The 25353-nt window shown below is 41.1% G+C and overlaps 2 protein-coding genes across 2 annotated transcripts; one reads left to right on the plus strand and one right to left on the minus strand.

Moving 5' to 3' along the window:
- Window positions 1–1059: 1059 nt before the first annotated feature.
- On the plus strand, window positions 1060–2220 carry C3AR1 (complement component 3a receptor 1). The gene has a single exon (XM_010004152.1). It carries the CDS (start codon window positions 1060–1062, stop codon window positions 2218–2220), a length of 1161 nt encoding a protein of 386 aa, XP_010002454.1.
- Window positions 2221–7188: 4968 nt separating this feature from the next.
- On the minus strand, window positions 7189–16160 carry FOXJ2 (forkhead box J2). Its single transcript, XM_010004127.1, has 10 exons — window positions 15821–16160; window positions 15241–15315; window positions 13270–13338; window positions 12761–12901; window positions 12131–12329; window positions 9966–10286; window positions 9466–9567; window positions 8836–9036; window positions 8026–8124; window positions 7189–7460 (listed from the first exon to the last, which is right to left on the minus strand). Exons 1-10 carry the CDS (start codon window positions 16151–16153, stop codon window positions 7372–7374), a joined length of 1629 nt encoding a protein of 542 aa, XP_010002429.1. The 5' UTR covers window positions 16154–16160; the 3' UTR covers window positions 7189–7371.
- Between the last annotated feature and the right edge of the window lie 9193 nt (window positions 16161–25353).

Consider the following 25353-nt stretch of genomic DNA (forward strand, 5'->3'; position numbering starts at 1 on the left):
TGTTTCTTTTGTCAGCAGTTCCGACCTAAGACTTCAAATATGAGTCACTCTTAAGCTTTTCCGTCAGGGCAAAAAAAGAAACTTGGCATGCACATGCAAACAGGAAAAAAAAACAGTTCCTAAAATGTCATGTGAGTTTCACTTTTTGTTAACTTCAGAAACAAGACTCTAGTTCTTGCTGCCTGGCACATCAAAATATCTGCTTCACTTGGGTAGGTGTATTAATAACTTTCCATTTCTTATTCTTCACTCCTGAAAAACCTTTTTCCTCTCCAGTATCTGCTTTCATCTTCACAACCACATAGCAGCCCTTTTAGCACTTGAAAACATCGCATTGGCAGTATTTTCTTATGGATTCATCCCTCAATGTGCTCTGCAGTAGGATTAGTATTACTGTCTTTAGAATATTCCTTGATTCCCTGTCCTCTTCATACTATCTTCTATAGCTCTTGCAGCCCTGTTCTCCAGTTGTCCCTGTAAAAGTTGCTTCTACGTCAGACTTTTCTTAAGCCCCCAGCTGCCTTCCAGTGACTTCTTTCATAGCTTTCCTTCTAGGTCACCCTCACCTAAGAGCCTCTTAGCAGTTGTTTCAGAAAGTTACAAATTATCATGGTTGTTTCAACTGTTTATTAGATTTTCTTTGTGGTGAAGCCCTTCTAACACTCATGTGTCGCTCCACATTTAGAATGTATGTTATGCAAGAAAAAGATGGATGATTTGGGTTTTTAGTTGTTGGGTTTTTTTCATAAGAGTCCCTGACTGGCATTTAAGTACCAGCATAACGGAGGTTAAAATAAGATCAGGCTGTGTTACCCTAATTCACATCTCTCTCCTCAGTTGCCTCTGCAGGCTGTATTCTGCTCTTATCTATGCAGTTCCTATGCATTCTGATAATGCTTTTAGAGAACCAAAAGGTCTCTAAATCAATCTAAATTGATTGAGCAAGGTTTTAGTTAACAGGGATTTTATAAACAATTCTATGAATGCATAAAGGATGAAGATCAGGCTCTTTTTTCTCAGAATTGCCTACTCATTTGCTTTCTGTTTTATAGGCACAGAATGCCTCAACTCCTGGGTAACAGCAGTTCACATGAACAGTCTGCTGTATATTTTGCATCAGGATCCTTTGTCTCCATTGCTGTCTTCATCATCATTTTCATCATAGGTATTCCAGGCAATGGCTTGGTGCTCTGGGTAGCTGGTCTGAAAATGAAAAGGTCTGTGAACAGTGTCTGGTTTCTAAACCTTGCTGTGGCTGACTTTATGTGCTGCTTTACCTTGCCATTTTTAATTGTTCACCTGGCCCTCCATGAGCACTGGCCTTATGGTTGGTTCCTCTGCAAAGTCATTCCAACAGTCATAATCTTCACCATGTTTGCTAGCGTCTTTCTACTCGTGGCCATCAGCATTGACAGGTGCCTCCTGGTGATGAAACCTGTTTGGTGTCAGAACCATCGAACAGTGAAGTTTATATCACTAATATGCTGTGGCATTTGGATCCTGGCCTTAATTTTCTGCTGTCCCACCTTCTACTACCGTGACACTTACACTGCTGATGGCAAAACTGAGTGTGGGTACAGTTTTGGAGATGACGAAGGCCTAGATTATACGAGTGACTCTGTAAATGAGTTATTGGAAAATTACTCACCTTTAGCCTACAATGGTAATTACTCATGGGGAGATTTCTATGAAGGCGATTATTCTGTATCCCTTGCCTTAGTGGTAATAAACATCACTAGGGCTGTCTTTGGCTTTCTACTCCCCTTTGGCATAATGGCATTTTGCTATGTCCTCATTGCTGTCAGAATACATGCAAAGCAATCTCACAAGCCATGCAACAGGATGCTGCGAACAATTGTGCTCATGGTAGCTGCATTCTTCATCTGCTGGGCTCCATACCACGTAATTGGGATTCTGTCCCTTGTACCTACTCTTGGAGAAGGACTGAAGGATTCATTGATCATCTGGGATCACGTCTCTACAGCACTTGCATATGCCAACAGCTGCATCAACCCCCTGCTTTATGTTTTTGTGGGACGGCGCTTCAGGGCAAAGGCATGGCAAACAGTGCAAGGAATCTTGGAAGGTGTCTTTACTGAGGAGCCAATACGTTTGACCCCTTGCACCCTTGAAAGAAGCAAGACTTCAACTGAGAAGGACGTTAGCACCCTTGAAAGGAGCAAGACTTCAACCGAGAAGGATGTTAGAAACACACTGTAACACAGGATTTTGGATCACTGTAGAAAGTGAGCTATGGCCCTGCACACCGATCACATTCTGCTTAACAACTAATTTTGCTCCAACACATTTGATTCATCTGCAGATCCACACACAAAAGCCACTGAGATGGTTCAGATCAGAACAGCTAACTCTTTTTATATCCTCCCCTAAAGAGACAGAAAGTTGGAAGTATCAAGAGTTATAAATAATCTGAGGGAAGACTCTGGTGAAGTAAGAGACAGAATATTTTAACCTTTAAAGAGGAAAGCTGGTTTGCAGAATGATCTGTGGTGGAATCATGAATTTAATCTCTGATTTGCTAGATATGGATGTCATTGGAATTATCTGCATATATCTATGTTCTTTATTTCCTGTCTCCAATACATTGCAGATGAAACTAACTTTGACGTCTCTCCTTGGAATCTGTCATTATATCTTTACTCTCCTTTGACTATTCTTGGGGTCTGAGGTTTGTTTTTTTTCCCTGAAGATCTCCCTACTTGGCACTGGTGAGACCCCACCTTGAATACCGTGCACAGTTTTGGGCACCTCAATACAAGAAGGGCTTTGAGAGGCTGGAGTGTGTCCAGAGGGGGGTGACCAAGCTGGTGAAGGGCCTTGAGAACAAGTCTTATGAGTGGGTGGGTCACCATCCCCTGATGTGTTTAAAAGTTGTCTAGATGTGCCACTTGGGGACATGGCTTAATGCTGGACTTGGTAGAGTTAATGGTTGGACTAGATGAACTTGAAGGTTTTTTCCAATCTAAGTGATTCTGTGAATCCATTATTTTCTTACAGTAGTGCATTAGAACAGCACTTGCCCCAGTTATCTGCACAGAATGGACTTTCATACCCTGGTAGATGCTCAAGATATTTCTTTCTCCCAGCAAATACCTCACTGTATAGTAGTAAACTGGTCCAAGGCACATGCCATAGCTATGCTTTTTAGTATGCACTCACTCATTCACTATCTCCCCAGCATTCCCTCTACCCTCAGAGTCCCAAATCTTCCTTTTAGGAAGCAGTCAGAAGTTATTCAAATGTACCTGCTGCATCTTAAGGTGGCACACAAGTATAATTTGAGCACCTGCAGTCACAGATGAACCAGATTAGGTGGCTGGTGGACTATGAGCATGCTGCTGACTATGATAAAGCCTTGGAATGGAGAAGTGATAACCTCTAGTCTGACCCCAAGGTGGGGACCCAGCCTGTTGCAGCACAGTCATGTCCTCTCTACAACTGGAACAGGCTGCCCAGGGAGGTGGTGGAGTCAGCACCCCTCAAAGTGTTTTAAAAATACATATATAGAGAGACGTGGTCCTTAGGGACATGATTTAAGCACTGAATGGGTAGATTAAGTTCTGGTTGGTTGATTTAGGTTAATGGTTGGACTTGATCTTCAAGTTCTTTTCCAACCAGGATGATTCTGTGATTCTGTTAGAGAGATGTGCTTCTCATGTCTTCCTTGTGGAGGAAGATAAAGATTTCATCCGGAAAGGCTGTCTGGGGGCATTTCCCAAGCTTGGATATCCCCTGTTCCCAAAAGCAGATGTACTCTCAGGCACTCTCAGGAAGTGGATTAAAAACTTGCTTTTTGTGTTGGTTCTTCTTTAGAGAAAGTCAACAAATGGTATGACAAACAGCCACTAAGCACTGGTAGTTTTCACTTTGCCTTTCTAGCAAGCATGAGTTGGAAGGCTCTTTGGCCTCTAAGGACAGCCAGCAGTGATACCTTTTGACTCTTCCTCTTGACAGAGTAAGTCTCATTTGTGAAGTTCAAAGAAGTGTGGGCTGTTAATTTAGCAACGTTCACACCCAGACTCTGTTTCTAAGGTGAGCCAGCGGGAACCGAGCCCACCTGAGAAGGGTCACAGGGAAAGAAATTAAATACTGGCACCAGAAGAGTTAAACCATAAACATTCACTTTTTCTTTTTATTAAGAAAGCATGCACAAAAATAAACTCGTGAGACCATGCCCCTCTCTCCCTGACCACTGACACAAAGCACAGGGGACCACCCCAGGCTGGAGGGGGGGGCAGGGCAGCACCCCACCCCTCCCTGCAGAGCTGCACACGCCCACCCTGTGCCTTCCCACCCACCAACAACGCACATCGATTTCAAGGGCAGAGGAACGAGGCTAATTTGCACACTGACCGGCATGTATTTACATATGCAAATGAGGCGCAACATAATATGCGACTTAGGCAAATATGCAAATGAGGAGCACGTGGATACGCAAAACGAGCCATCTTGATTGGTTTTTCTTCCGGTGGTGCTTTCAGACTTGCACGGGGCCGGCTCTCAGTGACACTCTCTGCAAAGCACCCACTGGCATCTACCAGAGGTTGGCTGCTGTGGGTGTCTCTGGTGCCACCTTCCTACAGAAACCCATCCCACCTGCTTCCAGGCCGTACCCTTCTCATCCTTAGGCAGCAGAGATGACAGCAGACTCCATGCTGAAGTTGGCTCTGAGATTCCTCATTTCTCTTGGAAACACTCAATGATGAACTCCCCCCCCCACCCCCGCAAACACACTTAAAGAAAAAAAAAAAAAAAGGAAAAAAAAAAAAAAGGGAAAAAAAAAAAAAAAAAAAGGAAAAAAAAAAAAAAGGGAAAAAAAAAAAAAAAAAAAGGAAAAAAAAAAAAAAGGGAAAAAAAAAAAAAAAAAAAGGAAAAAAAAAAAAAAGGGAAAAAAAAAAAAAAAAAAAGGAAAAAAAAAAAAAAGGGAAAAAAAAAAAAAAAAAAAGGAAAAAAAAAAAAAAGGGAAAAAAAAAAAAAAAAAAAGGAAAAAAAAAAAAAAGGGAAAAAAAAAAAAAAAAAAAGGAAAAAAAAAAAAAAGGGAAAAAAAAAAAAAAAAAAAGGAAAAAAAAAAAAAAGGGAAAAAAAAAAAAAAAAAAAGGAAAAAAAAAAAAAAGGGAAAAAAAAAAAAAAAAAAAGGAAAAAAAAAAAAAAGGGAAAAAAAAAAAAAAAAAAAGGAAAAAAAAAAAAAAGGGAAAAAAAAAAAAAAAAAAAGGAAAAAAAAAAAAAAGGGAAAAAAAAAAAAAAAAAAAGGAAAAAAAAAAAAAAGGGAAAAAAAAAAAAAAAAAAAGGAAAAAAAAAAAAAAGGGAAAAAAAAAAAAAAAAAAAGGAAAAAAAAAAAAAAGGGAAAAAAAAAAAAAAAAAAAGGAAAAAAAAAAAAAAGGGAAAAAAAAAAAAAAAAAAAGGAAAAAAAAAAAAAAGGGAAAAAAAAAAAAAAAAAAAGGAAAAAAAAAAAAAAGGGAAAAAAAAAAAAAAAAAAAGGAAAAAAAAAAAAAAGGGAAAAAAAAAAAAAAAAAAAGGAAAAAAAAAAAAAGAGAGAAAAAAAGAAACAAAAATGTCCCCCCCCCCACAATACAATTGAGACTCTGTCCACTTCCCTGACAAAGATCCGATTGGTTTACCAATACAGCAAATTTTAAAAGCAATGCTAGTTCCACACCTTCCTGCAATAAGAGTAGAGCTTGTTACTCCTCTGCCACAGGTCTGTCAAGCAGCCAGGATATTTCCATCTTGGTTCCCTTCACCGGCAAACAGGGAATAAGGGCATGGGGCAGGCTTTATAAAATATTAAGAGGAAACAAGAGGCTTGACAGAACAGAGCCATACCAGAAAAAAGGGGAACACAGGACACATCTCTGGGGAGGAGGTATCTCAACACTCACTATTGCTCCTGCACCTTTTCCACCTTCCTGATTTGCACATGCTGACAAAACTCATCCTTCAAGATTTACACTGGATTCCATCACCTCCCCAGCCGAACTGGAAAGGATATGACTCGCCGTCCTCCCTCTTATACTACACTCTTTGGCTATTTGGTTTAAAAACATGCCCCACTTAATCCTCTCTCTCCTAATGCACCTCTTACAAAAAACACTTAAGAGGGCTCCCAGTTACTTGACCAGAGGGCCCAGCCCCCTGACCAGATGTCCTCTTATTCACCTCCACTCTAATCCTCTTCCTCTTCCCACCACTAGCCCATTCACAAATGGGAACTACTGCCTGAGAATTTCCACCTACACAACAGAACTCCTGTTGCTGGCACTCTCAAATGACAGACAAGGACAGTTTCCAAAGAAATATGAAGGACAAAGGGCCCATTAGCAACAGAGCAAATACTGGTGGGGAGAAAACTTCCAAATTTGCATATGCAAGTAAAAGCCTCGCCACATATTTTGAAGAAGGGCTGAAGGGTTGTGGGGTGAAATGAAAAGCTCTGGGGAACAGATTTTGCTGAATCCCATGTGACACCCCTGACTGCTTTTTTACCTGATGGGTTTGTAGGTTTCACCTGGAGACTGCAAAAGACACTGTAGAAAATAGGTCAGAATTCCCTCAAAATCTCTCTCAGTCCTCACAGATGGCACTGCATTTCAGAATGCACACAACTCTGCTGAAACACCACCTCTGCAGAAATACCATCTCTGCTACATTCTCCTTTCTCCCAATTCAGATCCACCCTCCCAGCTCAGCTCAGCTCTCCCTGCCTCACAGATTACCCTCTCTTGGTTCTTGGGAACTCCTTTCCTTGCTTTTCCTGCTGGTGCGAGAAAGTTCACAGAGCTAAGATCACCCCTCCAGTGTCCCTTTAGCCCCCTGGCCTTTACAACATTTACGAAACAACATAACTATAGGCTCCCCAGGTCCACCAAGCTCTGTCACTCCAGTAGCCAATACAACAGATCCACTGGCCACCTCAAAGGGCAAGAGGGATTGTCAAACGCAAAATGACAGAGGCAGAGAAAGATGCACTCGAGGATTCAGCCTTCAGACGTCTTTTCATGGCACCAAGGACCCACCTTTCCACCCTCCACAGAGCACCATGCAACACGAAAGAGCCGATCTGATGCATCCGAGGCCACCAGAGGAGAGGGAGGGCTGTGCTCAATTATCGGTAATAATAATAATAACAATAATAATAATAAACAAAAGAAGAAAAGGAAGATAAAACAGGACGCAAGGAAGGATTATCTTCGGCAGCATCTTGCGGTGGCTTCTCTGGCGGAGATAGAGAATATATATCTATATACAGGCAAGGCAGGGAGGCTGGGGAGGGTGGTGCTGGCACCATTCATCCCACATCCCCCTCCCCTCCCGCGTCCCTCACACAGGACGGGCTATCAAGTCTGTAACTCGCTAGGTGATCAAGTCCCAGTCGAAATCGTCGGGGATTTCTTCATTGGCGCTTGGAGGAGGCCCTGGAGGCCGAGGGACCAGGTGGTGAGCTGAGCCAAAAACAAGAACAAGAAAATAAAGGAAAAAGAACAGTTAGAATAAAAAATGTCATGCCTTTTCATGGTGGACCCTTGAGCAAAAGAAAGCGTAAGAGATTCAGGTGTTCTCCCTTCCAACAGTCTAACAAACAAGAATACTATTGGCATTAATTTCTCCATGTCAGACAGCACCTATCCTTATCTGCAGATGGTCTGCTGTGAAATTCTCCACAGCAGCTTATCCAGAAATTAAGTTTCAGCCTCCCCAACCTTCCTTGTAGTTCAGTGCTCATCAGGCACAAAGGACTTAATCAACATAAGCTTCTCATGTAAAGTTGTCTTCAAGCAACCAACTGATGGTGAGGCCTAGAAGACTATTTCTGTGAAGTGACAGAAAACCTAAACCTTGCCAGAGCTATGGCAGAGCCCTAAATGGAGGGTCCCCTGATGTCTGGGCTTCCTCTCTACCCTCAGTGCTCCATTTGATTAGTAAATGCTTTGGGAAAAATACACTAAGGGCTTGAGAACTGGTTCTTTAATGTTCATTGGTATAATATACCTTAGAGTCACTACTTACCTGGGCGATTATATCCTGGAGAGTCCTGGGTAGAAATCTGGTACATAGGAGATGGCCCAGAGAACAGATGGGGAGGCTGGGGCTGACCATAGGAGTTCACTGTGAAAGGAAAAATAAAAAAAAAGCCCAACCTGTTAATGTTCTGGTCAGCTGCCTTGGCCCTAACTGGGTGGCAGTTCAGCTGCAGAGCAACTCACTCAGACCCACGGGATACTGAGGAGATGTTCAGCTGTTGGGTCCTAACTGCAAGCTACAGCTTGGTCAGGGATCTTGTTCTTGGAACCAGCAGGAGCTTCTCTATTATTGCAAAAGGAGAAAACTTTCATCCAGAAACACAAGCTGGCTCAGTATAATCCATTTAGTTCAGTACTAGATGACACACACCCTCAAAGTTCTGTTAAGACCATAATATAGTCTGTGCTCTTCTCAGAGTGCATCGTCCTACTCCTTGTCCAGTCAGTATTTCTCCAACATGGGTGCAAAAACAGCTCCTGCCATCTGGGATAGCAAGATCTCTACTTTGCTACTCTTTTCTGTTGGTCACTGAAAAAAACCACCACAAATGTATTTCTGCCTGGAGAGGTTGCCTGTCACTGGTATGCATCACATAGTAACAGTCTATCTATACTACAGACATAGGACATTCCAATTCTTTAAAGCCAGAGGAAGCTGAGCTGCTACAATCAGCTCTGTCAGCCTAGCCCTGAGTTGCTTGGTGCTATGTTGCCTGCCAAGGCAGCAAGTGGTTTAGGATATTCACAGAATTGGACTTATTTATGTGCAATGTTAGTCTCTGTCCTAATTAATTACCTTGGTTCATGGATTGCTCCTGTTTGCCACTGTTCAGGGCACAAGAATCAGAGATTCGAGGGGGCTGCTGTGGGCCAACCAGATGAGGGAGCTGACCAGTCTGGGTAAGGAAGTGATTAAGGGAGTCACAGAGATTGGCAATATGGTGTTGATCCAGCGTCCAGTTCTTCCGTTCAGCCTGGCGCAGACTCTCCATCAGCTCTGCAGGGGAAAAAGGACCACATCAAAGACAGCAGCCTGCAAAAGCTTCTCTCTTCTACCCCTAAATTCTACCTTCACCCCACAAACCCAACTTCACTGCTTTGAATCTGTGACCAAACTCCTGGAGAGCTCTGTATCACTGACTCAGGTAAGGGAGTGAAGGGCAGGAGGCTAAAAATCTCACTTAGCTTTCTCACATATTTTGATGCATTAATTCCCACTGCCCCAAATTCCTGCAATGTTAAGTGCTTCAGGATCTTTAACAGAACCCATGAAGTAGGACACCTCATTTTACAAATAGAAGAGTTGAGCCACTGAGAAACCCATACACTTGACATCAAAAAAAGGATCTGGGCAGAGCGCTCACATATTTTAGACCACAGCCCCAGTCACTGAGTCACTAGAGCTGGTCACTAGGCCAACACTGACCTGAGAACTGGGAGTGCTCAATGCTAGACCAGTTCAGACGGTTTACCATCTTGAAGCTTTCCTTCAGGGAATCAATGTTGGAGCACCAATCAGAGGGAAAGGCTGGAATGAAACAAAGGCAAGATTAATGCAATACAGACTGACCTTTCCCTTCACCCCTTTGTATAAAATTATTGGTCCCTCTTCATCAAAGAGCCTGATGCTACAGTAGCTAGAAATACCTTCTCCCTTGGAAGACCGTGTATGGTGCCTCCTTTTCCATTTAGCCCCTGACTTTATCCTGCATCCCCAAAAGGAATCTCATACCCAGTGTGGATGTATCCTCCTTTCCTTCAGTAAGAAAGTAACTTCCCTCTCAGATTTCAACCACAATTGGCTTTCACCCCTTTATAGATATACTATAGATACTACTTAGGGAAAGCTTGCTTGTGGAATTTCTGTCTGGGGGCTCCTCACCACTCCCCTTCCTCCAGCTGTTCTTTCCATCATCCCTGACTCACCAAAGCCAGCATTGTTGATTGAAGCCTGTGACTGCTGCTGCTGCTGCTGATGTGGTGGCTGCTGCTGCGGGTGGGAGTGTGGGTGATGTTGTTGATGCTGGTGGTATCCTCCATGCTGCATTGGAGGTGGGTGCATGGACATCACTGGTGGAGGGCCATAACCTTCACCACCCTGCTGCTTTCCACCTTGGGATGGGCAACCCTCTGGGGTTGGAGTGTGGAGTGGGGGAGCAGCACCCACTGATGAGTGGCCTTGCTGTTGCTGGTACATGTAGTAGTTGTGGTTGGAGGGCTGCATGTCACCAAGGAGAGAAGAGAAACCTGCCGAGTAAAAGAAAGAGGATGGAGCTTTAAGAGCTGCCTCAATCAGACATCTGCTTAAATTATCCATCTCTAATTTCACACTGCTCATCCTGCTATTTATTACGTTCTTGGAGTGCCCTCTAAAGGCCGCCAACAACTATCACCTGCACATTCACGTGCTGACTGTTCCAGATTCTGTTCTAAAGAAAAAGCTCTACAACAAAGCACCAGCAGGATTTAAACTTACAGTAAGGGTTAAGCTCTTAAATTCCTCCCTGAATTTTTCCTATATTTACCAAAGCAACCAATGTGTTCCTGAAATTTCACGTGTATGTTGTTCTCCTAGAACTGATCATTAAGCAATTTACAACAACAAAACATTTAGAAAACAGATAACTTGATAAACCTGACTTGCTGTTTCCAAAAGCTCCTTTCAGTTTCTGTCTTTTAAGCAGGTTGGTCAGGAACATTCACCATTTTTCTCACACAGATCATTAGAAGTCACACATGCTACTGCTTTTGTTCACAGAGCATGTTGCACACATCAGAGCTCCTTTATTACTTTCATTCCTCCCCTTACATTGTTGAACCTCTGGGAAAAATCAGAGTGAAGGGCACTACACGCCACTAACCTGAGCTAGCTGATTTGGAGTTCCCTTACTTTGACCACTTGCAAGCCAGCCTCAGTTTTTCACTAGATTCAAAATCAACCCTTAAAGCATCCTACTACTGTGATGGGGCAAAAGGATGAATACTGCCATCCTGACTCAAAAGTTGCCCACTTCCTCAAAAATTTCAAGTTTTCCTAGACTACCTTACAGCTGAAAACCTCGGGAGAGTGAAAGAACGAAAAGACCACTGCTAAGCTTTTACAAACAGAAGCACACATACCAAGTCAAGGTTCTTCACATTTTTGTAGCTTGCTCCTACAACATCTCACACAACAGGCTTTTACTAGGAATCTCAAGTGCCAGTATGATAAAAGCAGTAAGTAATACATTTTTATTTCACTGAAGCTACAAGTTCAGGAGGCTTCTCCTAGTGCAGCAAACTTTGCCTGCACTGTATGATGCCTGACAGCACAGGTGAGAGGCTTATCTAATAACAGATTCCTATTTACACCAGACTAATATTTAGAAGAGCTTCCAAGGGCAGGAATAGCTACGGGAGGTTTTTTGAAGCGTGTTCCATGGGCAGTATTATTGCGACCTCCTGTGTATTATCCAGCCCGAAGGTATGCAGGGGCGTGGAACTAGAATGATCTTTGAGGTCTCTTCCAGCCCAAACCGTTGTACGATTCTAAAATACCTCATCTCCTCCCTGCAGCGACCCTGCCCTCTGCTGGCTGCTTTCTGAGCCCCAGGAAAGCAAGCTGTGAATGGAGCTGGAGGCGCTCTCTGCTGTACTCTCAATTCACAAAGCTCAACTCTCCAAGGCCTTGCACAATCCTAGTTTTAACAGACCTGAGAAATGACTTGGAGAAACTCCACTGCCTACACGTAACAATCCCCCTGCTCTTATGGTTTCTAGCTTAACAGTGCAAATACTTCTCTGACATGCTTTTCTTCAGGACACTTCTCTAAGCTTCAGTTTCAGTACTTGCTTTTGAATCAACACAAGGTATTTTTACATCATTATCCTCTTTATTCTGAGATAACGGGAGGGGGGGAAGCAATAGATAAAGGACATGCAGATTTCTTATCTGCTGCTAGCAGAACTAATTACAGCATGCCAAAGAAGGAAAGTCGGTTTGCACAGGCTCCTAAATGAGGAAAGATCTGAGAGATACCAAGAATAGATCCATGGACAAGACAGTGTGGGCAGATACCTGCCCACCCCACATGACTCATACGGTTACTCACCGTGCTGAGAGGAAGATGATTTCTCCAGCATGGATTTGTAGAGATTTCGGAAGGACCAGCTAAGATCCTGGAAGTTGATCTCGGAGTAGGAGAATTTGAAGTCATGGTTGGCACTGTACAGTGGGGGTGGCACATCGGACCCTTCACGGCCCTGCCCCCCAGCTACAGTAGAGGCAACATCCACAGGCCCTGCACCTTGCTAAGGAGGGTAGAAAAGTAAGGCCTTTAGTTTGCACTAGGCTTTGTAACTTGAGACAGGGATCCAGAGACTAGACACGGGTAGAACATGCACTGATATCTCATATGGCTTAGCTCATCTCTGAGCGAATCTTCACAAAAGCCATTTCCTTGAGGAAAACCAACCCCCACCCTCCCTCTGCAGCACACTGGCTCCAGCCATCTAATGCCATTATGCCTTCATCCTTATCCTCCTCTGGCCCTTCGTTAACATTCACTTCCTTCTTATTTTCTGTCTGTGTAATTTCAGCTTCTTCCCTTCTTTTTGTCTCTGTATCACCATTTTCATTATCCCCTCTCTTTTCAACATTTTGCTTTTCCATTCATGCACTTGTCCCTCTCTCCTCTTCCCCTCTCCCCCCCACTGTAAGGCTGTAAGACCCTGCTGCTCACCTGACTATAGTTGGCAATGGGGGTGGTGCTCTGGAGCGACAGCTGAGGTGTGGCCTCAGGTGGCAAGGAGGCTTCTGTGCTGACTGAAACAGCCCCTCGAGGGCTTTTACTTGCCTCTTGCTCTGGGGAGTCTTGTGGTATCTGTGGATGGGGAAGAAAGAGAAAAGGAAAGGAGCAGAAATCATGAACAGATGGAGAACTGAAACTGCAGATGGCAAGCCAGCTTCCCTGCTGTATAAGTTCAAGGCTTAGAAAAGAGAAGAACTGGGCCTCAGTCACTACAGAGTCAGGATAGAGGACTTTAAACAAGATTAACTTTGCTACTGAACAGCTGCAACAACGGCCGATCAGCAGGACATACTGGCCAGTTCATTCAGTCCCAGCCTCTGTCTCCCCATCGGTACACCCTGCCCCCAAAGTGGTACTATAGTCTGATGCTGGAAAGAGTCTTGGAACAAGAAAGGAATTGCCCCTCCTGCTCCACGCTTTCTGGAAAGAACAACACTCACGTCATCATCTGGAGGATGCCGCCTCTTGCGAGATATATCTGGACATGTATCTATTGTCCAATAAGAGCCCTAGAAAGAAGATCCATTAGTGAATGCATGATTAAACCAGAGAACTTCCTGAAGCAGGGGATTACTGACTCAAAGAATGCAGCACCAACTAAGTATCAGGACAAGGACCACCCTCCAGAAAATCAGACAACAGGGACTTGGGGTGTTGGAAAGAGACTGCTCTCTTGCACTGGGTTGTATGGAACAATGAGGTATGATGCTACTGATGGAAGGCAGAATGCTCCACGTTTCCATCACTCTGAGACAGGACACCAGGAAGATCAAAGGATGTTCTGAGCCAAACTAGACCAACATTTTTGGGCCTGAACATCCTCTTCAGTACCCTCCTCACAACATGAAATTGTTACTGACTGATGAGAACCAATTCAATGTTCAGACTGGGTAGAGGAAGCTAGAAGGATCACTCTTATTCCATGCTTGTGAGACTCCAGTGCCCATCTGGGGGGTTCCCAGTGCAAGACAGACCCTGACATGCTAGAATGCATCCAAAGAAGGGCCACCATGATGGTCAAGAACAAGAACACATTATGTACAAGCAGTTTACACAGAGAGATCTGTTTAGCCTGGACAAGAAGCTAAGGGGATCTAAACCACTATCTTCAACTATGTAAGGAGATTATGAAGAAGACAAAAAACAAACTTCTGTCAAAAATGCACAGCACAAGAATAAGAGGCAATAAACACAAGTTACAGCAAGGGAAATTACAATCAGATACAAAGAAAAAATGATTCACAATGATGGTGGTGCAACACTGAAACAAGTTATCTCCATCTTTGAAAATATTCCAAACTCATGGAAGACCTCAACAACCCAGTCGAATTGTCCCAGTCTGGAACACCAGTAGGGGTGCATGTTGACCTTTAGAGGTTCCATTCAACATAAAATAGTCTATAATTTTGTCTGTTGTTTTCTGCATCAGTATAAAGAGAACTCCAGAGTGTGATTAGCTCTTTTTAACCTCCTACTGAAATCTGGTAAATCAGTGACAAGCACAGGTCAGGTTTTCATAAACCCAGCCTGACATGCCAATGAACACCCACATAAACACTGAAGTCAGTTAAGATTTCCTGACATAAGCCATATAATCAATGGAATTTTTGAGTAGTGATCTTCAAAGATATATTCAATTTATAGATGTCACCTGAGCACCACTTAGTCCCTTAAACATAACCTGAAATAAAAGGCTTGTCCAACTGTCCCTTTCTGGTAACTTGAGGATGGGGGTGGACAACACAATCTTTATGATTAAATACAGAGCTTCCGGTCCTCACCATCTCCTTTTGCTTGTTTGTTTTTTAAGAGTAGTAAATCTGCATGCCAAATCTTGGTTTTGCTGGGAATTCCCCTTTACAATTTATATATACTAACAGAGCTTTATTAGTCCTTACTTAGCCAACAAATTCCTAAATTCTTGAGTTTTACTTGTAACTGACTCATACAGATTTGAGCTACCTGATGGTGACATTTTAATTCCAACACCAGATGTTTTGCAGTCTAAATAGGAAATAGGTAGTAGTTGTGCCCTCACTTCCATGGATCTTGCCTCCATTAAACCCATGAGGTCATGACCAGGAGCCACTAATAGAACAGATTGGACTAGATCCCGAGGTTACAAATAAAAAACAAGAAACAAAACTGAAGTACATTAAGCCTCATTTTTTAGTTCTTCCAGTATCTTTAAAGTCATCTGAAGATCACAGATAAGAAAAATAATTGCTGAAAACCATTAAGGTCCCTTCACAAGTCCCTTCTGTAGCCAAAGTCCTGCAGTAAATCTTACCACAGCTTCCATTTTTGCCTACACCTTAGGTTTCAAATTCCAAATATTAGTTAGAAAGGGCAACCCCAGTTTATTCCCTGCAGTTTTAAATTGCTTGCCCAGGAGCATGCAGATTTCTTACCTTTCCAGGATCATCTCTTGGTCGAGGCACCTTCCGAAAACATTTATTCAGAGAGAGGTTATGACGAATAGAGTTCTGATGAGAGATTAAGATAGACAGGTAAGGGCTACAACAAAAATGTACAGCTTTCTGAGTATGCCTGAAGTGGGTAGAGAAAACACTAGGATGATGAATACTCAAAAGCCAAAGCCCACTACATATGCCCAGAGCAGAACAGAAGCTGTGGGCAGAAGAGGGATGGATTCTGATTACTAAAATGGGGCTAAGCCACCTATACATCTACAGGTGCAACAAAAATAATATCAGTGTGATACAGAGGTTAGCACTGATGTGAGGTTTAGAGCAGACAGGAGGGACTGTTTTATTTTTCCTGGTTGCTAGTTGTGGTTTTTTTGCAGGCTCCTTCTTAGGAAGGACACCACATACATGCAACAAAATCCTCAGAAAATGGGACTTCTGGCTCTGCATTTTTTCAGGTTGGTCAACTTAGTTTCACATCTCTAATTTTATTTTGGTCAGTGAGATAACTTTACAGAGAATTAAGAAAGTAAGTCTTTAGTTCAGTGATGCAAGTCCTCACCTTCCAACCAATACCAGCATTTTTATAGTAGGGCAAGTTGTCACAGATCCAACGGTAGATCTCACTAAGCGTCATCTTCTTGGCAGGTGATGAGTTGATGGCATATGTGATCAGAGTGGCGTAGCTGTAACGTGGCTTTCCATCTTGGTGCACTGCAGCCTCATCCTTACTCAGGGTGGCATTGGGATCTGTTGGGGAGCCAGGGGGACATTTTCGGGCAGCCCCTGGAGGTCCTGCTTGTGAGGAACCACCTAATTTTTCAATAGTAGCCCTTAAAGTAAGCTGTGGGAGCCAGTCTATGGAAGTGAGGCTGCTTTCCAGGTCAGAGGCCATGATGCTGGAAGCAGAAGTATCTGTGAGGAGAAAGGAGAAGAAAGGGAACTCCTGAGATATGAACAAGGTAAACCATAAGAACAGAAACGTCCATTTGCATCCCTCCTCTGCTTCTCCCCCTATCACAAATACCTTCTGTGTGAAGATCATCCTGCTTCATATACCTTATTCACAGCTAGAAAGCACAGGAGGGCCATCCTGGCTGACCATAGCTGGGACAGTGCTGACGGTAGCATTGCTAGGACAGTCTTACCCAGAGCATCCCAACTGTTCCCAGGTAAAGAATTAAGATCTGTTCAAAGAAAGTGAAGCCTTTTCAGCAACTGTATCACCTTCACTCCTTTACTACATAAGCAATATTACTTTGGGACGCTTCACCAAGATTACCTGTAATTCAGTAGGTTTACTGTGTCAGGTAAGAGGAAAATAATAGCTAAAAGGGAATGCTCCTTCATGACATATACAAACCACAATTTAATTGGATCATCTGGAAAAGTCAGGATGGTGATTATCTTAATTTGGGAATTAATTTGGGAAATTAATTTCTCTCTAAGGCCTAGCCTTTCTTTTTGCATCAGGTGACATAATAAATCCTATTCCTTAGAGCTAGGATTACATATCTCATTTTAAAACACCACGATCATGCATAACACTATATATAGATAATTACATCTACCATGTCGAGGTGGAACAGACTATATTAAGCTCATAATAGTTAAAGCTTTGACTACCATAACCCATTTTTCCTAAATATACATATCATTTTCTTGAATTAAATCTTGCTTAATTCACAGTATAACACGCCCAAATCTGAGACACAAGAACAACTTACTTGTCCAAGGTCACACATCAAGTCTGCCACAGGGTGGAAACAGACTCAAGATCTTTCTTCTCATAAATACTGCATATTTCTCCTCATTAAAAAAAAAAACAACAAAAAACAACCAAACAAAACAAACCACAAAAGAAACAAAAACCACACACCTATCCAACATGCCTAGCACTTGTACCCAGGGTATTCTACTTAAAAATTATTTTATATGAAGAAAATATTTACCAGCATGAACTTGTATGAACTTTTACACTTAACAAACAAACTTGTTGCTGTCTTTTGTAGTACTCAAGGCAGTAGAAAGATCATAATTATGAAAGATCATAATTCGCTGCACTGAGGTAGCTAAGTTTCCATGGCCACAACCTGCACTGCTCTGCATTTACTCTTTGCATAAAGAAATTAGTAACATCTCAAAGGGTTGGAAGTTTTGAGTCTTTTATTTTTGAAATCAACCTTTTTAGAGGATTAGTATATACTATCTTTGAGTATGCTAGTGCATACTAAAGGTAAAAGCACAAACTCACGCACATACTTATGTACACACTCATGAAACAAATGAAATGCATACATATAAGAGAACAGACTGACATGAACATACTCTGCTTAGGAGAGATTGATCAGCAGACACCTCCCATCAAGTGCATCACTCAGATGAGTGGATCAGATGAGACAGGGAGACACCCATCTGCATGAATACCAATTAGATACTTGTTCTAAAAATAGGTATTTGAACAATAGCACAATGTGGATGCACAGACCCAGAGACAGATGCACTCAGCATTCTGACAAAGAAGCTCCCCACTCTTCCCCCATAGTCATATGCATTATACCTTACAATTCTGCACTGAAGTGCTCTCACTTCACAAAAGCACTTCAGAGTTTATACTGCAGCATGGTTGCATGCCCTAAACCTTTAATGCTCATGCATGTGCTCATCACATCTATTAGAGCTGAAACACCTACACAATATTCCAACAAAATCCACTCCTCAACTACCACTGGCAGTGGCTCCACAGCCCTGGGCTCAGAAAACACCTAACTGCACAGCTACCACCATCACTCACATGCAGGCACAGACTGAAAAGTAAAACTGCAGCGCTACAGTATCTGTAGTGAGTGGAAATACTTTCCTGTGGAGGAAAGGAAAAGCCCAACTGCTACTAACTTATCTACCTACTCATCTGCCACCCTATCACGTATGACAGTGATGACGACTTGTTATATAGTTAGACAGGCGATCAGAACGGCAAAAAAAGGCTTTCCATTAGCCACCCTTCCTCAAGTTGTTGTCTATTGAATATAGCTCTTTTTGGCTGACTTGATCTTATATCAGATATTTTAAATTAAAGCACAGGGAGATAAAAAAAGCTATTCCTTGCTGAATTATACAAGATAAAAGCAACAATGTCTTTTTATTCAGTGGAGATGGACAAACTACTGAGGTATCCAGGTAACTGAAACACAGCTACAGATGCATGGTAACTTTACAGATACAGCCATCACTAAAACTAGTATTCAACTTGAGAAAAACCAAACACAAAGTATCAGTTGAATGCTTAATTTTGTAAGTGTGCCTCATATAAATGCTAATTTCCACAATGCATTTGAAGAACAAATCACTGCATGTGAAGCCATTACGAAATATCAGTAATGCTAACAATAAAAATCCAAAGTAAAATAAATCCACATTCTCCAGCAACCAGTCACCTTTTTTTTTTTTTTTTAAAGGCAAGAACAGAAATAAAAAGAAATTAGATTATAAAAGCCTTTGGTAGACTAAGATACCAATGTGAAACACCAGAAATTCAAGAAGCAGAAGAAAACACTGCAGTTTTCACAAAGCTTCAGGGTTTTGTCCAGGTTATGTCAGCAGAGCATTCGGAATAATTTGCTTTGTAGTGAAATGTAAGAGTGATACGCAACATGCAAATCATCACATGTACAAGCTTTTGTGTATTTGTATTAAATACACTTGTTGGGGGGACAAGCAAGGTTAGAATTGGGTCACATTACACCCACATTAAGAATGTGAACACTTTCATTCCCTGGTTTATAAAAATCTTTGACAAGAGAAAAAATAATCCCATAATCTTAAATAGAAAAATTCTGTGTATACTACATATGCACTAATCACCCAGCACTGAAACAACTGGTTTTTTGGTAAAATATAGCAGCTCTTTAAGAATATATATGCTGGACAGTAATTTAAGACATAAAGTGAAGACTCAGACCAAATAACAATCACATGGGGAATTTCAAAGCAGTGGAATAAGGTATTTTCCCCAAGATTTACACTTGATCGTGTTACTGGATTTGTAAGCCTGAATCCTGGCAATATAGGATCTGTAATAATCGGGTAGAGTGAAACCTTAGGTAAAGTGGCAATTCCAGAATACTATTTCTGCAAAAACAATTTGGTATAATTGGCTACTAAATTATTTGAAAGAATACATGCTATAACATTAAGACTTGCTATAATTTGTGCTGCACCTCATTCACCTGATCCAAGCAGTACACCAGCCTGACACTACTTAATAGTACAATACAACAAGACTGCAGCCAAACCAGAGCAGCTGATGAGTCTTCCAACTTTCCCTTCCTGTTTTATTGCCTGACAAATCTTGTTGCAAACTCCTCTCTTATGATCCCACCCACTCTAAGGAAAAAAAAAAATAGTAATGACTAACAAACACATTGAACTGAAATGGAGAGTGTTTTTTAAAAAAATCCTACGTTAGCAAGCCAGATTTAGCTTCAAAGAAAACAAAAGAAAGTCAAAGACTAGAATTTATAATCTCCCACTTTACATGGTAAATGGTACCTGTTCATGTATTTGGCTGACTTTAAAAACTTAGGGTAAAGTAGCCAAGTCATAACCACCATCAACAGCTGGAAATTGACCGCAGTCTCCATTTCTCAAGCACTAACTAGTTCCAGCACAACTCCAAGTCAAGGCAGGTCAAAGAGGTGCAAAAATGACAACCAAGCACTGATCCAAAATTACAATTATACAGACGAGAATCTGTCTGATTCATAAGGAAAATGTATTAATCAGTAAAGAAAATCCTATAACTGAATACCTTTTAATAACCACTAATTCACTTGGGGCTAGTAATACTTCAGCTTTCCAGGAAAGCTACTGCCATATTTTGAATATTTGCAACTAGCAAATGAAACCTCAGGCTGAAAATGCAAGTTCTTCTGTGTATCAGATTGTGATATGCCTGACACTGGACTGAAGGAATCTGTCCTCTGCCTGCCTTGCTATTTTGCAAATGCTTGCTCTCAGCCAGTCAGATCTTATCCAAGATTACTTATATATCAGGACTGAAAAAAACGTATTACATGTGGGGAACAACCCTCTGAGGGTCATATCGAATGCAGTTAACAAACATTTATAGCCTGAAATACTCTCTGAGGCTGATCTCAAAGGCTGGCCAGTCAGAATCAGTTATGACTGAAGCAGAGTCACACGATGAATGAAACTACACTGTGCACAGCCTGCAGAAGATGCATATTCTAGAATAAATCTTTATGTTTAGTCTTCTATATTTACTGTCACTGTTGCTTTGTTTGCTGGTATTTCAATCTGAGAAAACAATCAAAGGAGACTCAACTTAGGTTTCACAACATAAACTTTGAAAAAGAAGAAATGTGCAACAGACTACCAAGCATTGAGAGACGTTGCTGTAGAACACATGAAAATAAGGTCACTTTGATTTAGGTGCCTGGAACACAGACCCAGTGATGCAACTAATATCCATCTAATAGACTCCAGATACACACCCACCTTCTAAGGAATTTAACAAGCAAAAACCTCAAATGTAACAAACTGGTAAAAAAGAACATTTTGACTGCAACCCTTCTGAAACATAAAGGTGAGTGGGATATTAATTACAGGAAACTGCCTCAAAAAGTAAGGAGAAAAGTAACACACAAGAATACCACATGCTTGGAGAAACAGACAGCTTCTGCTTTCATGGAAAAAGGCAATTTTAACATACTTGTGGAAGTTATACATGCAAGAAACCTGTATTTTTATGTCGATACAGAAGGGGTATAGGATCAATTTTGCTAACTCTGGCATGAAGATAAATCTGACACTTCAAGACGTGCTTTCCCTCAAAAATAAGGAGGTGTGAACTAAGAAAGCAGGAACACAACACCTAAAAATCTTATCTTCTCTAAGCACACATCCTCCCTCAGAGATATTTGTTTCATGGAAGAAATGAGAAAAAAGGATAATAATAACCTGCACCATCTGAAATTGCTATCCATAATTTTTGTAACTACTTGTGAGAAACCTTCAGGAAATGTTTACATTTCTGGAATCAAATCCAGAAGGAAGAGAGAGGCTGCAAATCCAGAGGAAGAGAGGTTTCATAAAATGAAACTTAACCTGGAAGGAGTGGTAGGTGTCATGTTAGCATATCAGCAAAACCAAAAGAAAAGCACTGCAGTTTGAAAGTACATTTCTGTCTGCTGTGCCATATGAAGGGAAGAAAACCGGTGCCTGGGGTTAAGAGAAGAAAAATGGTCATAACCTAGAACCCTGTTTCCCTTCTTTGGGAGCACAAGAACAAGGCAAAAAAACAACTTCCCAATAAACTATAGGCTTGCAGATATGGTTAACAGGGGACACACACAGTTCTCACTAGTCATGAACCACAAAGGAAAAAAGAATTCAAGCAGAGGAAGTTACTGTCACCTAACAGCATGCAGCCTGGTATCACCTACACAAGCATGAACTGCCACAATCTGCGCCCATCCACAGTGGTCTGACTCAGGCTACTTAGTGTGCAAGGTAGGAGGGCTTTGAATGTTCCAGGCTATCTTGTGTAAAAGAACACAGGTGCTACAGTCATTAGGGCATTCTGCACTGGAAATCTGCTAAAAGTTACAACACATCAAGATGGTACAGAAAAATCAGAGTTGGAGGAAGGTGAAAACTTTTAGACCATGTATAGCTTAATATAAATCATTGGACTAATTGTTTTAATTAAATTGTTACACAGATATGGTTTTCCTTTAACAAATAGAATTCTCAGTAACATAGGGTTCATATTAAGACTTGAGGAAAAATTAAAAGAAAACAATTTTGTTTTCATAATTGTTACTAATGATACAATATCATAAGAACATATTTAACATAGGACTTTTCAATACCCTCCATTTTGTAAAAGCTACACAAGCAGGGTATAATTTTGTATTTTTAATTTAGTGAATGAACAGCAATGACTGTGCATGCATTCTTGGTACTAATGAAGCATGAAGTCTTGGGGGGACTATAAAGTCACCAAAACCCCCATGTTGGAAGAGCATCAGGATCCAATTCCAAAAGCAATTATGTACTAGTTTTGTACAAAACTGGCAAAATGGTACAGTTTACAAAACCTGAACTGCTTATTTAAATGTATCAATAGATGGCATTACAGCCAAAGTCTAAAATACTCTCATGTCAAGGGATACAGTAACTTCACAGGCATAAAAAGATAGGATCAAACATAGCTAGTGCCTTGTCAGATTTTAATAAAACAAACAAATCAAATATTTTTGTTGTCTGCTATATAAACAAGCAGCAAAAATACAGAGAGGAATACTACACAAATATTGCAGATACCCCTCAGACAGTCTGAAAATATGCGTTCAAAGTTAAGATAAGTTTGCTTACTTATGGTGCTGCGTAAGTGAAAGTGGGGAATACAAAACACGTGGCAAAAGAAACAGCAAATTATATTGAGAATACTGGTATGCCTAAAATACATTTGAACTGAATAATATTTTCTTTGTAATAAGACTACTATAAACTATTTATTCTAATAATAAGCCAAATGTTCCATGACAACCCTCCCAATAACAGATTTGAAGTAAAAAGTAAACCAGCAACTTTGAAGAAGCACAATGAAAATATTTCTACCACAGTGGAAATGTCTCTACAGTGCCTCTCCATCCTCAGTACCACTATGCAGTGTTTTACCATTGCAAGTAAAAGATGTAATTCTAAACATATGCCAAGGTAGGCAAGAGAAATCTTTGGCATATGCTTTAAGAACATTAACAGAATAATTGCTCTTACACTGAGAAAGGTAGTGGGTATTGCTTTTGAAATAATTCAAATTTACAAGCACATATCTGGAATTTAATTTTCCTTTAGAAACCCGGAAGTCTTTGGTAGAGAAACTATCTAAGAGAAGGTATTTCCCATAGCCTTATGGGAGCACAGAGGTTGAAGAGAAGGATTTCCATTTTAGCTGCCTACCAGAATAACATGCGGCAGTCAACCTTCAGTACAGGATATGTAAACACTGATATGATACCCAGATTGTATCTCTGAAATTAGAGACATCAGAAGTAGTTCAACATGCAGAATATCCTGCTCAGATCTTCACATCATTGCAAAGATAAGCACAGAAACCTAGGTTAAAAGAATGCAACATGGACTTCTAAATGAAAGCTGTATTCTTATTCCCCTTAAAAAAATTGGTCTATCACTGAAAAAGTACTGCTAATCATGTGTTTTAATAACAGTAATACTACAAAGCTTCTACATGAGAGCTGTCAGGGCCAAATGAATGCCAGCCAGCTAGAGTGAAAACTAAAATCTGACTGCAAGTGGTCAGAACCTGTTCACCAAAGGCTGAACCACTGAAAATAGATGAGTTAATATCAACTCTGCAGTAGTTGCTGAAACAAGTCACAACCCATTCTATCCCACTTCTGGAAATGGGTATCAAGCACCAGCAAGAATTATGTACTGAATTCATAGAAAATAAGGAATTTTGTATCAAGTGAAGACTGGTTGTAGACCACGCGGCCAAAATGTACACAGAGCAAATGCTCCCAGAGTTAAGATTACCACAGCACTGCAGAAAAGCCTATTAAAGAGGAGTTTGGAAGCAAAGTGCAGCTGAAATTGAAGAACGATCAGAAGAATCAAGTAACACTGTGTGACGATCATAAATTAGGTCTCAACTGCTGTTTTAACATAATTCCTTTTCACTGTTCTGTTAGCTGTTATTCTGAATGAAAGCTACTGAACTGACTTCCAGGAGACAAAACACAGGACAATCCCTAGCCAGGCTCACAACCTGTAAAGATGTGTACCAAGCTTGAAGGTCAAGAGGATTCAGAACCACACCAGCAAGAAACACACACCCATTAAGAGTTTCTCTTGGCTTAAAACACTAGCATTGCTACTTGGCTTTCTGCATCCCACTAAAAAAGTGCTTCATTTAGTGTATCATCCTGAAATTAAATCTTCTGTTCACTACCTAAAGGATACTGAAAGAAACCCCTTTCTTCCACACACATACTTGCCACTGATGCCACCTTGCAACTGCAAGTAAATATTGTTCTGCTCCAACCCTGACCTTCCTAGTCTTTGAGATGCGGCATCTTTGCTTATGATGATCTTTATTTACATTTGTAATCATCCTTCTTTACAAAAGGAGTCAGGGAGATGGGTACATTTAACACAGCTACCTCTGATTATCAGGTAGACCTTCTGAATAATTTTCAAATATGCAAATAAGTAGTTTCCAGAGTCTGGCCTCTATTGGCTGGCAATTTTCCTATATGTATCAAGGTATGAGTCAGCTAAGGAAGAATGTGAAGAGATACTCATGCAAGAAATGGAAAAGCACAATGTCGTGCTTGTGTTGCTGGCAAAGCAAAGGACAACACAGTAAGAGAGAGTGACAGACAGAGAAGAAACAAATGTGAATGCCCCTTAGAGTAAGTACAAGAAGCTGGAACCTTATGTGGGTGGATGATAGCCAACAAACAGGCTTGACAAGGAGGAGACGGCAACATGTTGAGAAAACACGCAAGGAGGACAGCTTCAGTAACTGTTTTTAACAAGACAAGAAGGCAACACAGTTGTCAGAGGCCAGCAAGAATAACTAGTAGTAATCAAGATAGTAAACAAAGGGGAAAGCAAAAGGGTTATCCAAAGAAACTGAGGAAGAACCAGCAGGACATTCAGGCTATGAAACTGGAAGTTAAGTCCCCATCCTGTACATGCATAACAAGAAGAGTGCAAGAAAACTCGTGTTATGGGACCCACTGCGGAGGCTCACAAGAGAGGAAAGCAGGAAACAAAAGGTAATCTCAAAGGAACTTTTTGGAGTTCCAGCTTGGCCTCAGCAGTCTTAAACTTGTGGCAAAGAATTTTGAAAAGATGCAAAGGCAGTATGCCAAGTAAATTAGTATCACTGGTATGAAGGAGGTAAATAAAAACAAGTAAAGGTGGGTCTTTGTGTCTATCTTCCGAAAAACATAAACGGAGGAAGGTAAATAGCTACGTACAGAATTTACTGAATGAATGACTAGAACAGTAGGAGGAAAACCAGGAATATACTGACAG

The sequence above is a fragment of the Chaetura pelagica genome, unplaced genomic scaffold (assembly GCF_000747805.2).
Source record: "Chaetura pelagica isolate M959 unplaced genomic scaffold, ChaPel_1.0 scaffold198, whole genome shotgun sequence".
Classification (NCBI taxonomy): Eukaryota; Metazoa; Chordata; class Aves; order Apodiformes; family Apodidae; genus Chaetura; species Chaetura pelagica.

What these genes read in the sequence shown, in the direction of transcription:
- FOXJ2 (XM_010004127.1), bottom strand. Translation starts at nt 16,153, where the DNA reads ATGGCCTCTGACCTGGAAAGCAGCCTCACTTCCATAGACTGGCTCCCA. An exon ending in CAAGAGATGATCCTGGAAAG is followed by an intron (nt 13,339 to 15,240) that starts GTAAGAAATCTG and finishes TCTTCTTTCTAG; the next exon opens with GGCTCTTATTGGACAATAGA. An exon ending in CCATTGCCAACTATAGTCAG is followed by an intron (nt 12,330 to 12,760) that starts GTGAGCAGCAGG and finishes TACCCTCCTTAG; the next exon opens with CAAGGTGCAGGGCCTGTGGA.
- C3AR1 (XM_010004152.1), top strand. Translation starts at nt 1,060, where the DNA reads ATGCCTCAACTCCTGGGTAACAGCAGTTCACATGAACAGTCTGCTGTA.